At 36.6% G+C, this 15,792-nt stretch overlaps 1 protein-coding gene across 3 annotated transcripts; it reads right to left on the minus strand.

Moving 5' to 3' along the window:
- Positions 1-4,647: 4,647 nt before the first annotated feature.
- LOC103715223 (membrane-anchored ubiquitin-fold protein 3) lies at positions 4,648-12,681 on the minus strand. Of its 3 annotated transcripts, none has more exons than XM_008802785.4 (3): positions 11,933-12,681; positions 9,493-9,663; positions 4,648-5,078 (listed from the first exon to the last, which is right to left on the minus strand). In XM_008802785.4, exons 1-3 carry the CDS (start codon positions 12,060-12,062, stop codon positions 4,948-4,950), a joined length of 432 nt encoding a protein of 143 aa, XP_008801007.2. In that variant the 5' UTR covers positions 12,063-12,681; the 3' UTR covers positions 4,648-4,947. The 3 variants fall into 3 exon arrangements, with proteins under 3 accessions (XP_008801007.2, XP_008801008.2, XP_038973152.1); XM_008802786.4 differs by having other exon boundaries at positions 4,648-5,068; positions 11,933-12,675; XM_039117224.1 differs by lacking the exon at positions 4,648-5,078 and adding an exon at positions 8,119-8,150 and having other exon boundaries at positions 11,933-12,680.
- Positions 12,682-15,792: the final 3,111 nt, after the last annotated feature.

Consider the following 15,792-nt stretch of genomic DNA (forward strand, 5'->3'; position numbering starts at 1 on the left):
TATATATATATATATATATCTCCATTGAAGCCAGTCAGCCACCATTTTGGAACGTGTCACACACAAGAAATTAGTGACTCTGGATAAGGGTGGATGGAACACTTCGAATTCCACATGAATCTGCACCCCCACACACACACATAAAAAAACACACATACATATAAAAGAAATATAGGTCGCAAGTGGGTTGAGTCACATTTTGGCTAAACAAATTTTCTGAAGTCTTTGATCCAGATCCAAGTCTAACACATTAGATTGGTGGAGCAGGTTGAATTGGATTCCCTTTTCCATTTAGCTGACTGAAGAAATTAATATTTAGAAGCAAAACAATTGACGTGCAAACTAATTATTAACTTGCTATCATGTAGGATTACATTTTGGCGCATGCCACGTGTATGCTATGTTGGAAATTAAAGGAACTTTGCTGCCGTCTAGCTGAGTTACAGCCATCCATTGGAGCATGAGATTTTGATTACGGATTCTCTCTTTCTGTCTCTTTCTAAATTTATTGTTTATAATGAAAGAGAATGAGAAAAGGAAAGAAATTGGACCAGCCATTCAGCACTTTGAGTTAACATTTTTTAAGGTTCTTGTAAGACCCTATGAATTAGACATATCCATATATCCATGAGTGCTGGGTACAGGCATAATTTTTTTGAACCCAAGGACTAAAAAGATGGGATGAAATGTAGTGGAAGTAGCATCGACAATAATTGAAATCCATCAAGAAAGATGCTTGATCAATTCACCTCCTTGATTGCTTCAAGATCGCATCAGTCGATTTTTCAAATGAAGAATGACTTAAAAAAAAAAAGATAGCTTTCCAAGATAGCTTTAATCCGTCGTCATGCATGACACCACCCAAACCAGCGGGAAGCGCCCGCGCTACGCCCCGCTAATCCCACGCGCACGGGATCGGGTTGTATCTTTGGCGCGAAAGAAGGATTAACCTTCCTTCGCGCGTATCACCATTGGATCACCCACCGTACATATCTCAAAGCGATCGTAAATCCGTCGTTATCCGTTGACACAGATCTGAAAGAAGGCGGCTGATGATCCGACGGTGGTTTCGCTCGATAGAAGTTTGATCGTTCTTTCGCGCGAAACATGCACCCCCCCCCCGGTCCCACCACCCACTGCCTTGGCCGCCAAGCCATTCCCAAGCTCTATAAATCCGTCTCCATGCAGCGGCCGGAAACTCCACGCCACCAAGATCCGAAAGAGGCGAAGAAGAGGAAGAGAGAGGAGAAGAACAAAGAAGAGAGTAGTTGGCTTTCTCCTCATCCAAGTCATGGCATCCTTGATGGGAGGAGACTTTGCCGAAGCCTATGTCATGAGGAAGCTCCACAAGGAGAAGATGAAGAGAACGGAAGAAGAGATGGGAGGAAAGAAGTCCGAAGAGAAGAAGCCCAGCAAAGGTTTCTTCGGATTACGAAAGAAAGTCCATCCCAATGGTTTGTGCAGCCTCGAGAATGCCTGCAACGCTGGAGATGCTGCAGTACACCGACAGGAGGATCAGAAGAGTAGAAATTAACCATTTGTAGCTATAACTATGAGTTCAATATCCAACCTATTGAAAGTTGGTTGGTTGGTTGTGACATTATGATGAACTTTTATATTTTCTAGTAATTGTTTGTTTTATCTTTTTTGTGGCAATTGTTTTGTGTGCAGTTTATAAGGATTTTTAATTATGTAGTAATTCTTTATATTGATTCTTTATAATAGATGGAACCAGTGTTCAAACCATTACCTTTTGCAATAGAGGGGAAAAAATGTTGTTGAAGTCATCTGATCTAAGTCATCATCCAAAAAGACTAACTGAAAGGTGTTATTTGAGTTTTTTTTAATCCTATATAAGTATGCAAAATCTATTCAGTATATAGCCGATATAGTACTAAATCTATGCATGTATTATCCTCACATACTTCTTCAGTTTAAGCCATGGCATCCTTACTATAATAAGAGTTTAAATTCAATCACAAGTACCATGATCAACCTACGATCTGTCAACATAGTATTCTCTAGTCCACATAAGCTATGATCTAAATCCGCTCTGATACTATTTATAACGATCCAGAATTTCACCCAAAATCGTAAGCCATAAGATATTATTTGAGTTCCTAGATCTGTTATAAGTATCCTATATTTACTTAGCACATAGCTGATGTGGGACTAAATACATATCTATATGGCCCGACTCGCTAGTTCTCTAGTAGCATGTGTCAAAAGAGAAGTACATGCATGGGTTTCACTAACTTGGACCTGAACAGAGAAGTCTAGAAGCTCAATGTCGTCTCACCAAATTAATGATATTATGGTGGATCTGGTATATATGATCAAGAATAGATCCAAAGTTACAGCCTTAATGAGCCAGATTTAGATCAAAACCCAACACTCTAAACAACTGTAAGCTCGATTTGGCACTTTATACAGCCTAGATTATCCAAACTAAACTACATTGGCACCACTTGGTATCTTGTGTAACAAGACTGCAACATTCCCTTAGGAGTGACGTACACCATCCTCGGAAGTGGAAGTATTGATGCTTCATGAATTGGATACTGAAATGCCTGGTCGAATAATGTCTCATCCAACTCTCTGAACATGAAGAAAAAGTCTAATCTTTTAAACAACTGGGTCACTAAACAAAGTTTTAAGAGGTGGTTCCAGTGATATTACTATAGTGGTTCCAGTGATATTCTAGGAGTTCATTTGGAATCTTGGATATATATGCATACCTCCAAGTGGCTAGATTGCCTGTGATACAGGTTGATTCGATATCTCATAGAGATAGATGATAAAGATTTTTTTTTTTTTCGCCATTCTTAATAAGAGTAAACTATATCACTGCTGATTCTAGTGTCAAATCAGCTAAATTATAAGATGGAATTAGTGGAGCAAACTAGTCTGAAGCACTTATCAATTCCCTTCTTATTCTTTTTTTTTTTTGTGGAGAAAAGAAGTACTTGTTGATTCATTAGATCAACAAATATGTGTGTCATTGCACAGAGTTATCTTCATGAAAAGGAAGAGGAGGGATGACAGGTGAGATTCACAGGGGACCAATAAAATCTAATTCACAGCCCATCATGGGCTTGCACAAGTGCTCGGTGGTGCGCAGAACCTCGAAATGAAATCTGACTCCAAAATTTCATGACTTTGTTGAAGCGTTGCGGTGGAACTGAGAATGAATTTTGGACAATCCTTACTTATTTACTGATCAATCAAAGCATATACCAGCTTCTCATATTTATATCCCTAAAATTTCTAGGAGACATAAGTTTGCGTTAATATTTATATAGCGAATCAAGTGGAAGTATAAAATAAGCCAATGAGTCCATCTATGTCTATTATATTTCTTTTCCAACTAGGAAGTCTCATGGTTGGCTCCAATGCAAATGACTTAACTGTTTGTTTGGAGACAGCAGCTAGCATGAGAGACCCTAGCCTCACGAATTCTTAGATCTTTGCATCTTTTACCTAAAATAATCGATAATTGATGAAAAGTTAGGCATAAAACAATGGATTATTAATGTGGGACTTCAAAAAGGACTGCATTAGAGAATTGTGTTGCTGAAGTCAGTATTACTAATTTCCTTCAAAGAAACTAAAGCTCTCTATTACTAAGTGTCATGCACTTTGGACCATCCTTGCATGCACGTATCTAAATCATTCTTGTGAGGCAGCTCACCAGCACACGAAAAATGTTTCAAGGAAAATTTATCATATACCATCATGCGTGACACCATCCAAACCCTGGCACTAATTATTATTCCATTTTGCCTTGGCCACCGATCGAACTTAAGTTTGCCCTATAAATCCCCGACTCTTATTGCTTAAATCTTGTATCATCCAAAAGAAGAGTAGCAGCAGCACAAGAAGAGTGTTTTGGACTTTCAAATTCTAAGTTATGGCATTCATGGGGGGTTACCTTGCCGAAGTCTACGTCATGAAGAAACTCTATGAGGAGAAGATGAAGATAGAAGAAGAGTTTGGGGAGAAGCGGCCTAAAGCCAAGAAGCCCTTACAAGAGCTTCTTTGGGATAAGAAGAAAGGTGCAACCAAGTGGTTTGGTGTCATTGATTTGTCCAGAGAAGACTCAAGGTGATTTGGTGGTGGACCAATGACAAGAGGAATGTAGTGGCTGTGACTATGGTTTTGAATTCAATTGGTGATTAGTATTTTGTTTGAATTATGGTGTGCCATAATTGGTGATTAGTATTTTGTCTGACTTATTAGTGACTGATAATCTAAGAGTTTTTAAGGGGTAGAATTCAATTTCTACGGCCGACAGTTGCTATGGACATCATTAACAAACGTTTCACTGGTTATGGAAGCACAAGCATTTGATAGGTGCTCTCCCTAAACCAATTGCATGCATCACATGTAATACAAGTATATACACATACATACATGGTGCGAGGCATCAAAATACTTCCAATAAAAATCTTAAAAGCACCTGGTGCATAACACATGAATTGTGATATAAACAGGCTGTTGCTTGGATCTCTGAACTCATGAGGCTAATCAATCAATGATCCCAACTACAAGGGGTTGGATTTACTCTAATATTTTCCAAATTTGCTTACCGCTTCTGCAAGAGGCTAATCCATGCAGTTTTTTGTCCTTGTTTTCGGGGGTCGAGCCTGAAACAAAATGAGGGGTTCTCATAAACTGAATTGATACTTCAAAAAGAATCATTCAATGAAACCAAGATCATAGCAAAGTAGCAACAAGTAGTTCTTTTTTTAAGAAAAACTCCTATTTATACAACCACAACATGATTCCAATTCCTCCCGCACAATCAGATGTGCTGAACCCCAGAATCTTCGCAAAATTCTAGCCACAAAGAAAAGATGACCTATCGGCATCAGGTATAGGAGCTCCTTCCAGATCATGGACCAAGAGCAATGCCATTTGACTGAATTTTTGCAGCCAGCTAAACAATTAACAGTAAGGATATTTACTCCAAAAAGCCAACTGAAGATGATCTAGGGAACTATAATTTGGTATCACAGGATAGTGCATGCGCATCTGTTCTGCTTTGGGGCATTCGCAAGCTGTTTCTCTGTAGAAAACTATGATCCATGTTAGTATTATACAGAAATAATGATATCTTCAGGCTAGCATGATTACATGGAAGGCATCCATAATGAAACTCCTTAATAATATATAGCAACTATATTTGGTTAGAGATATTTTATATGAAGGTTTCAACTTAACAAGCTGATAGTCCTTGGCGGTTGGACCAAGCAACCTGGGAATGCTGCCTTCGCCAGGATTTGGAGCGTTAGGGATATTTGGGAGAGCATTAGGATTTAAAATTCTCTATCATTTAAAAAACAGAAAAAGATTCTAAATTCTAACCAAATACTAAAAACTGTTGAACGAATAGCATCATAAGCATCTAAACCCAAACCATTTCCAAGGTTAACTAACAGATTAATAAAATCTTAGATCCAGATTTATATTAAAAATGTCAAAGCAAATAATAATAGATAATTAACATAGATTCCAATCATTTCCAAAATTAATCATATATCATTTGTGTTTATTACAAGCAGAAGTGGAGACGGCTTTAAAAATAAAAAATAAAAAATAAAGCAGAGACATAGCTGTACATGGGTAGGTACATACCATGTGGTGCCATAAGTTACACTCTATATTCTCGTTTCTGAAGAGCATTACTAATCATGTAGCATAAACAATGAAGAGATCCAGGAATGACATGAACGGATCTCCGTAAGTACTTCAGTACAAAATTCTCTTGGTTTATTTTACTGTCAGCAATTCCAGGGCTGCTGAAGTCCACAGATGTGGCTTCATTCATATACCAAATAAGTTATCAAACAGGAATCCGACCAACAGTCTTCCAAGTTGAATTTAAACAAGTTTGTAACACACGACAAATCTAATAACTGGTTTGTCAAGTGTTCATTAAACAAGCTTGAAGAAAAGAGAGAGATTTGTTCCAATTTTTCAAAGTCAGCAATGATGTTGTGCAGTCACAAAAAGTCAAGAAGATGATATCAAAGGGAGAACAGAAGCAGTTGAAAAGAAGTGGGGTAACTTTTATCCATTCACAATCAGATGTAGGCCTGAGATATGTGCCAACAAAGACATATCTTGTAGCTTCCATGAACCAATTTTAGAAGAGGTGTGGGGAACAACATTTAGGCACTTATCTTTCAACTAAAGGTTCCTCACTCAGTTTCCTACCATGACAACTAATCATGATTTCAAAAACCACCGGAACAGGACTGTACAACCACTACCATCCTATTCCAGCGAGCAACTGGCACCAGTTTAGGTGCTGGGACGCCTAAACAGCTATATCAGACATACTGGCTGCATCGGTCTGTACTGGTACATATCGGCAGTACCATACCGACCGTACCGGTCAGGTACCAATAGTTTTTTTATTTTTTGGGAAGCTATCAGTTTTCGTACGTACGTACCACAACTATGCCATTCTAATGGAAAGATGGTATGGAATGTAGTATCGATATTTAAAACCTTGCAACTAATCATGTAAAAAACTACAAATACTACATAAATCAGAAATGAGACTAGTAGTTGAACATTTCTTAATGGTTACCTTGGTCTGATCTGACAATCTTAGAGGTTGTAAATATCCTTGTCAATTATCAGATATATAGGGCTGAACCCAACTATGTTACTCAAATTTAAACAAAATACATACGTTTTGTTAACTCCTGATCATACAAGGTCCATTATGACAAGCCCAACTCAAACAAATCAATGTAAAGCACTGAAATTTGGTTGCTTGCCAGGCCTGCCAAACAAGTTTGCATGTAAAATTAAAAACTCTAGATAGCAACTGATATTGACTTGTTGCTCTGAAGTCCATGGAACTTTCCCTTAGAAAAGCTAGGCTCTAAATGCCTGAATTATCTTCCTTCTTCCTTAAGCTATGTTTAGTCAAAAATCTGTACCATCTCTAATAGAGCTGGGGGCCTACAGGCTTCTTAAAAAACTCATATGTCATTGATTTCAGTTCAGCCAACATAGGTTTTGTCCTCAGTTTTGTTCCTAAAGGAACCTATATTTTGTGACATGTCTATTCTTGCAAAGATTAAAGACTTGGTTATTCATTTTAGAAGAATCCAAGAATACTAGCATCACATAAACTGCTGGTTGAAATCTTAGCTTGTCCTTTATCAACTCATAATCCATAATTTGACTCTATCATTTGAAGCACTAAAGACTACAGTAGATATGCCTAAGGTATATTGTTTGTTCCTTAGAGGAGTCGAGTTTCAGGTATTCTGTCTTAAGAGATTAACGATCTAATCTTCCAAGCTTTGAGATCCCACATACTGGGGTCAAATTCAGCCTTCACTAGGACTAATCCTTAGTGTGTTCCTTAAGGAATGCATAATTTCTAATTTAGGTCCATCTCTAGTGAGATTAAGAACTCAACAACCCCCTACCTTACAAATTTATTAGGGTCCACTTATGTTGAATAATAGTCCACTTGAAGTCTTGTTTTATTAGGGTCCACTTATGTAGGGACTATCTGCCTAAAATAGTGAACAAATCATACAAGCATGGATGTATGCCTTTAGAACGATGCATCCTGAATGGCAAAGTTGTGATATGGTATGTGATCATCAACACTTTTTTCATAGACAGGTCTTCAATCAGATTTTCGGTTTCGCCTATGGATGATTTATCAACCCATTGGCTGTTAAGAGTCCACTGTCAGAAAGGATAGACAACATGTGAATTACATGAACTCGTTCGCTGCTCTCTTGCCTTCAAAACTCTTCTCCATGGCCTATCAAAAACATAGACAACACCAGTGTTGATCCCTTCAATCTAGGTTGAAGTAAATAAGTTGTTTCTTTCATAGAAGAAATCTATTTGCTTAGGAACCAGAGTCATTTCATCTACTACATAGGAACTAGTTTCTAAAGAATGAATAACTTGTTTGAACTTCCAATTATATCTCAAGTCTTCTTTATACGCACTTAGAAAGCAAGCCTTAACCAAAGTTACAACAACATGAGCATGTAAGCAAAATGTTAGAGGCAACCTTACCCATAAAACTCTATATTATAATTCAGTAGCATAACCATACTTTTGATCTTACAGCTAGTCATGCTCCAACTACGATGACCCTTTCTCTGAAACAACAGCATGCCAATGTTATAAGCATACCATACAATTTACAATCAAGCCCAATTTTAATATCTTATCCAGTAGAATTGTAATTTCCATATTTAACTGCGCACCAATGTCAAAGTAACTCATCAAACTTAGTTGCCCTTGCAGGTCATTACCGATATTGGCTAATGACTTGATTCAAAAAAGTTGGTAATTTCCTTGTAAACTCCTAGGGGCTGTTTGGAGTCCCATTGGTGGAGCTACACTGCAGCTCAAGCACCAATACAACTTGAGTTGCAAGTGCTAAATCTCCCCTTTTGGAGGGAAGATGAGGGGAAGTGATGTAGGGAGGAGGGAGAACAGGATGAGGAGGAATGGAGGAGGGAAGAGTGAGGATGAGAAGGGAAAGGAGAGCAGATGGAGGGGGAAGGAGGAGGGGAACTCCCCAAGACCGAGTTCCCACTAACATTCCAAATGGGCTGCACCACCTTCGAGTTCCTCTTTGACGAGTTCAGCACCACCATTGAGCAAAGACATAACACTCTTGGTGGTGATATGCATCTCCCAACATGTCCTCGTGGTCTATTTTGTTGGTAGGGGGGCCACAGGGGTTGGGACGCTGGAGTGGGGAGTGGGAGGGGAGTGTGGATCAAGGGGGAGGTTGAATAAGAGGGGAAAGGGAGTGGGAGGGGAGTGTGGATCAAGGGGGAGGTTGAATAAGAGGGGAAACGGAGAAGAGATGGGGGTGAGGAAGGAGATGAGAGGGGGAGCAACAGGGGAGGAACCTCGTCCTCTAGCGCCAGCAAGGAGGATAAAAGGTGAGTGGGAGACCAGTGTGGGGGCCTGCTGGCTAGCATGTGAAATAGCCCCCTAGTTGAATTACAAATGATGCATCAAAATTCCAATCCAACGAGCTAATATTCACAAATTTTGAAGTTGGCTTCTCATAAACAAATGTAAGAGGGACTATGAATTAACTAAAGCCTATGAGCCGTATGCCAAGACTTGGTTAGTGCTAGCAAGCCAATATACAAGACATGACAAAAGTTTGACCCGCTTTTCCAGAACAGCAAACAAATCCATTTCAATCAGATTGTTCCAATATCATGTGACGAGGGTTTCATAATATAATCCACACAACTAGCACTAGATGCTATTAATGCAATCACCAGGCTGAAAATTAGAGCTATAACCATCATTAACAATGGTTTTTTACTTACAAGTTAAATTGCAAAATGTCATTTTATATTAACAAATTCATTAACAAGGATGAGTTTCTGCAATATAAACCAACTCTTCACAAACTAGTCTGAAAACATATGAACAGAATTATAAATAATAAACAGGAAGAGAAAAAGATACCATTATTTTTGTCAAGCTGGGGAGGCCGCACAACAACATGCATAGTTATTACACCACCTGGGATCTCTCCCACTGATACCCTGGATTCAGCAAGAGTCCGGTTGTTCTCCAATATTTTCCCCGCATTGATGAGCTTCAAATCATTTATTGTTTTTGGAGCAATTTCTTTGTCTATCAGTATAACAATTTTTCAACAACAAAGCATTTAATCAATAATTGAAAGACAAAAAAAAAATCAAGTTATAAGATATTGAATGCTTCATGAATTACACATATACATACTAAAAAGGAAAAAAAATAACATAAGACATAATGAGAAAAAATGGTCATTGATGGGACTAAATAATATGAATATAGATTTTCATCAGCAGTCAAATAAGTAAATCAATGTACCTACTTAAGCAGACTGTATCATAAAAGATGTCCTCCCAAGAAAAAAAAATCCTAATTCAACTCCTTCCTTTACAAATGAGGTATTTGATGGCAATATTGTTGCTGACCCATCAGAAATTAGGAATAAATATTTATATTGGACATATATTTGCAGCCAAAGCATATTATAATGACAAGACACTATCCATGTCCTGTTAAAGTCAAAAATGAGGCCCATAAGCACAATGATTCCATTTTATTATGGTTGTTTTACTATTCTTTGCTGATTTGTACTTCTCAGTGGCTAATCCTAGCACGCATTTGCTCATCCTCACAACCTCCATTCAGATTAACATTTATCTCTTATGTCTATTTTCTTCCAGTGGCGTATTACATTCCCAGACTACTGACCTTGGATTCTGGTCCCTAAAAAAAAATCATTAGGGAAACCCAATTCAGTCAGGTGAGATTGTTGATAGGCCAATAGATTGTTGACAACTCGAATTAGATTATGAACCTTAACAACCCCAATTTGTCTTTGTAGCAAAATCTACATCTAAACAGATAAATTGCAAAAGCTGCTTGTCTGTTTAATTATTATTTGAAATAGGTTTATAAATCATGCTGTCTTTTGACAAATATATGTGTTACAGTAGGAAAAAACAGTACTACCATGCAACCTGAGGACCACTCCTTAAAAAAAAAATCATTAGGGAAACCCAATTCAGTCAGGTGAGATTGTTGACAACTCCAATTAGATTATGAACCTTAACAACCCCAATTTGTCCTTGTAGCAAAATCTACATCTAAACAGATAAATTGCAAAAGCTGCTTGTCTGTTTAATTATTATTTGAAATAGGTTTATAAATCATGCTGTCTTTTGACAAATATATGTGTTACAGTAGGAAAAAACAGTACTACCATGCAACCTCAGGACCACTCCATAGATCTCCCATTTTAACACCTTCCTCTAATATCCTAAGTTTGGAAGATCAAGCTTCACACAATTTGGACAGAAGATTCACACATAAGCAAGTTGAAGAAATGGATATAGTAACCAAAGTGCCCATAATGTGATATAGCTTTTATGTCTTTAAAGGAAAAGGTAAACACTCGAGTAGGATAATTTAGATGATTGACTGCTAAAATATCAATCAGGTAAATTTCTTTATCCCTAGGTTTATGCAGTTAGTGGTGCAACATAACATAATCTGAACATCTAAGAGCCGCTTGACAGGCCAATAGATGCATATAAATGGATAAGGCTAATGAGGTGAGATCAGAGAAGAGAGCAACAAAAAATAGGGACATGACCAATTAAGCAGTCATTCTACCATTTTTGGAATGTTACAATTGAAGTTGAAATAAGCTGAAGCAAAACGTGTTGAGAAAGAACTATTCATGATCCTCATATGGGGATTGTCCCAGCTTAACATAAACAAATCGAGGTCTTAAAATGTGAACCGGGAACAGCTGGTCATGAAAGTTGGTGGAACTGCTAAGTAGAATACACTAAACAGGATAGAAAACCAGCTAAAGCAATCAATAAGAAGTAATCTCTTCCAAGAAAAGAAATGTCTATCATCTCTTCAGACAGACACTAGCAGCAGATGTCGAGGTTATCGATTCAACCACAAAATTTCTGCAAGGGGCATAGAAGGATGGGAGAAAGAAGAAAGTAAAGTCAGAGTGCTGCACCATGAATGGATTCCCCATTCTGAGTATATTTTAGAAATCATATCAGAAATTATGCAGAGGAGGAAGGGCAGTTTATATGCTTTAAATCAGAAAAACAAACAAGGAAGACATACATAAATGAATCGTATCCCTTGCGCACACAAATCACTTGTAGAAACATAAAGATATCAGGGTAGTAAGACCGAAATCCATTCAGGTACCAAAAATATATGTAATTTGATTTACTGAATTGAAAAAAGAAAACTAAACAGCACGAGCTTCATGTTAAAGAAGAAACTAATTAACAGTATTCAATAAATATGCAAGAAAGCAATTAGAAGAAAGCAAATCAAATCGCAGAGAGAGGCGCCAGACACCATCAAATCTTACCTTGAGGCCATCGAGCCAGAATGGTTTCTTTGAGGGATGCTACAGTGGTCGAAGGATCATATTTGTTCGGCCCGAGGTCGGTGCCATCAAAGAGCCTAAATTTGAGCTCAATCAAATCCTCTCCAGCCATTGGAAAACCACTTTAGATGAAGAAAGAGAACCCTCCACTCAATTCCGCATGATCTCCTGCCTCCAACTCAAATCAATCCCCCAACAACTCACAAATCTCGATGAGTTCCGGTATCCACAAAGCCAAATCCCTCACAATTCAGATTAAATTCAACGATCCGGAGTGGGTCGTCAAAGAAAACGGCAATCACCAAAGCCCATGTCAAATTACAAGGCTCCTCGTCAACCAGCAACCAAATTCTTCACAAGTTTTTCGAAATCTCGTTCTACGAAAAAGGGCTTTCACGCTTCCAGGCCAAATTTTGAACGATCTCGACGACGACTGAGAAGGAATTTCCGGATCCCAGCAGGAGAAGTCAAACCCAAACCCCTCCTACCACGCCATTTTTCGCATAAAAATTAGATCTTGAGGTATTCCAAGAGCTCAAAGAGGAAATCCCAATTGGGATTTCCCCTCCAAACGTCCTCGAAATCGGTAAGAGGGACGACCCGAAGAAGGGCTCGCTTCTTTCCCAAAATGCTGCCCTCCTCCGCCCTCTCTTTTTTTTAACGGAAAAGAAACCAAAGCCAAGCAAGCAATTTTCACACAGCGACGTATTTGACTCTATTCTCAAACCAAGAAACCAAAGAAATCCCACATTAGGTGGGCTTTATAATCAGAATTCAGAAGCCGGACAGTAGTTGCAGCTGACGGGTGCTAGACATTTGATACTTTTCTTTTTGTGCAGAGTTGAAAGTAGCTTAGGCCGGTCTATATCAAGTTCAACGCATACCATAAGCCAACACAATCTTACTTGAAGGTAATTTGGCTATGGTGGTCGATTGGATCCAGAGATATACCAGTGGCATGGATGTCTGCCATCTATGCTCTACAATATTTGGATCACGGTAGATAGAAACGTTGCCTTCCAATCCAAGCATATTTACAGAGAGGCCAATAGAGCTGCGAATTGGATGGCCTCGTATATGGCAAATCACTCTAAAGAAGTTCTCTGAATTGATGAAAGGGAGCTGCCTAGAGCGCTTTGAAACTCGTTACTTTTTGATTTTTTTGATGTATTCATACTAAGAGTGTATGAGCCTCCGTTGTTAAAAAAAAAAAATTAAAAGTATTAAAATTTTTTTAAAAAAATTATATGCATTTACCTAACCCTATTAATACTTTTATATTTTAGCATGAATTTTGTATAAAGAATTTACTAAAAGGATTTTTTGATTATCATTAAAGATTTCTTGTACATAGCCATTGGACATATTCAATCCACAGTTAACTTCTACCTTTTGATTGAACTTGTAGGAGCCTCTTATGAACTAGGGTGGCCATTATCTATTTCCAAATAACAACCAATTATCCCTTTATCAACCCAAATCATGAAGAAAGATCTTTGTAATTTATGAGAGAGGTTATCAACTGAAATCCTAACTCTTAAGGTGTACCATGATCAAAATTCAAAACTAATTTAATGATGGCTACATAAGACTCATATGGGTAGCACAGCGCAATGCAACCTAGCAATATGGAGCATCTAGATTTCCACCTTTTATTTTTACATACAACTAGGATGGTAGTTATCCATTCACAAATGGCACTCAATTGTTTCAATAGCATTTGACTATTGACAAATATCTCTATGATATAGGAGAGATTAGCAGTCTGATTCCTAGCTTTTAGGTGGTGTTTGGTGACTAAATGGGATTACCGAGGTGATCTTATATCACCAGTGATCCTATATCATTGATGATCCTTATCCTAAGATAATTTGATCCCTAATGATTTGAGACTAGTGCTTTTGGTATGCTAAGTTTCAGTAATTAAATGTTTCTAAATATCTACGAGTAACTTGTTTGGTATTTCATGAGAATCCAAGATCACTCACCATATAATTCTAAAGCTATTCCTGATATATTTCATAAAAATATATTTATTAATTATATAAAATATCTTATAATAAAATATTGATATATTAATCATTAATATATTCTATAAAAATATATTTATTCTAAAGATAATAAAAATTATTAATCCTATAAAGATATACTAATTATTATTATAGAATTAATATTTTTATTTATACTTATAATATATTATCTTTTTTAATGCTAATAATTATTTTATTAGATAAATAAGACAAATAGAAGTAATATATTAAATACTTTTATGATATAAATATAAAATACAATAATATATTTCTATATAATTTAAATTTATCATTGAATAATAATATGACAATAATATGATTAATAATATGCTATGATATAATATATATCATAAATATAGTATATAGTATTAGTATAATATAACATATATAATATTGACATAATATATTAATGGTATATTGATATATCAATTTTTTTGCTCGATTGAGAGATATTTTTGTTCTCAACTTTCAGCCCAATATTACTGCCTTGGAGTGATCTTGGATTAAAGACCTCAATGATAGATATTCCATCACTAAGTTGGGTGGTGATTTGAGAAGTGGGGGTAAGTTGGCATCTTTGCCATGTAGGGTCACCATAGTGCAACTAAATATGGTGATCTCATCACCTCCACCCACATCACTCTTAATCTTGAGATAATCACCCCATACCAAACGCCCCCTCAAGGTATAATGATGATCAAAACTTATAACTAGAAAAAATTCATAGATAGAAATTATATAAATCTCCACCTTTTTATTTTTACATAGCGGCAATTATCCATCATAGGTGGCACCTAACTATCCATACATCAGTCATGACCACTAGCAAATACCTCTATAATTTAATATCGTTGTATTTTGTAAGAAAAGTATATATGATGATCAAAACCAGTATGAAGATAGCTACATACAACTTATAGGAGTGACAACTCAATACTATTAACATCGATTATCTAAACCTCTATTTCTATTATTTTTTTATTTATAATACCTATTAGTCCATAATGTGCTTTTAGAAGTAAAAAGTTTTGAAATCTATTAACAATTTGAATGATTCCAAGGATAGAACTAAGAAGAGAAAAAAAATAGTTAAAGTCTAAATAAAACAAAATTATATATATTTTTCTGATCATTTGATGCATAGGCTAGAGATCTCCAAATCATATGAGTGTTTGTATATAAGCAGTTTAGAGATAGTGAATCATATCCAATGAACCGGATCATCGATGTGGAATTCTCTATTGTCCAATCTAAATTTGACTGGATCTAAATCGAGATCCACTTGAATATGGCTAAGTCCAGCTCTCTCTATCTGTATATTATGTGTGTATAATCGATATATAGGTGAATTAGAAGCTGAAATATCCAAATGCCCCTATTCATCATCAAAAAGATGTAGTTGATGGTAATGAATAAATTTGGTAAAGTGAAAGATAAAAAAAGATGTCATTGAAAGATTTCAAGTAAAATAATCGTTTAAAACTTGGAGATGGGATTGTATGACCGTAAATAACTGCTGAAATAGAAAAATCAGAGTATCTCATCATAGAAATGGAATAGAAGTGGTAAAGATAAATTAGGTAGGCCTTCAACTATGATATGTAGATACAACCAAATCAAATCAATCTCTTACTCAATCATCTTACTTGATATAACAGAGACGGTCTTACTTCTCATGGTCAAAAAAATCATGTCAATCCTCATGCTTTAGTAACGCTCGCTGTTATAATTAATTGCAAGGATCTTTTTGCAGCCAATTAGATTTATCAGAATTTGTGATGACTTATGAATATTGTTAACTTGTATTAAGGA

Source organism: Phoenix dactylifera, unplaced genomic scaffold (genome assembly GCF_009389715.1).
Source record: "Phoenix dactylifera cultivar Barhee BC4 unplaced genomic scaffold, palm_55x_up_171113_PBpolish2nd_filt_p 000190F, whole genome shotgun sequence".
NCBI lineage: Eukaryota > Viridiplantae > Streptophyta > Magnoliopsida > Arecales > Arecaceae > Phoenix > Phoenix dactylifera.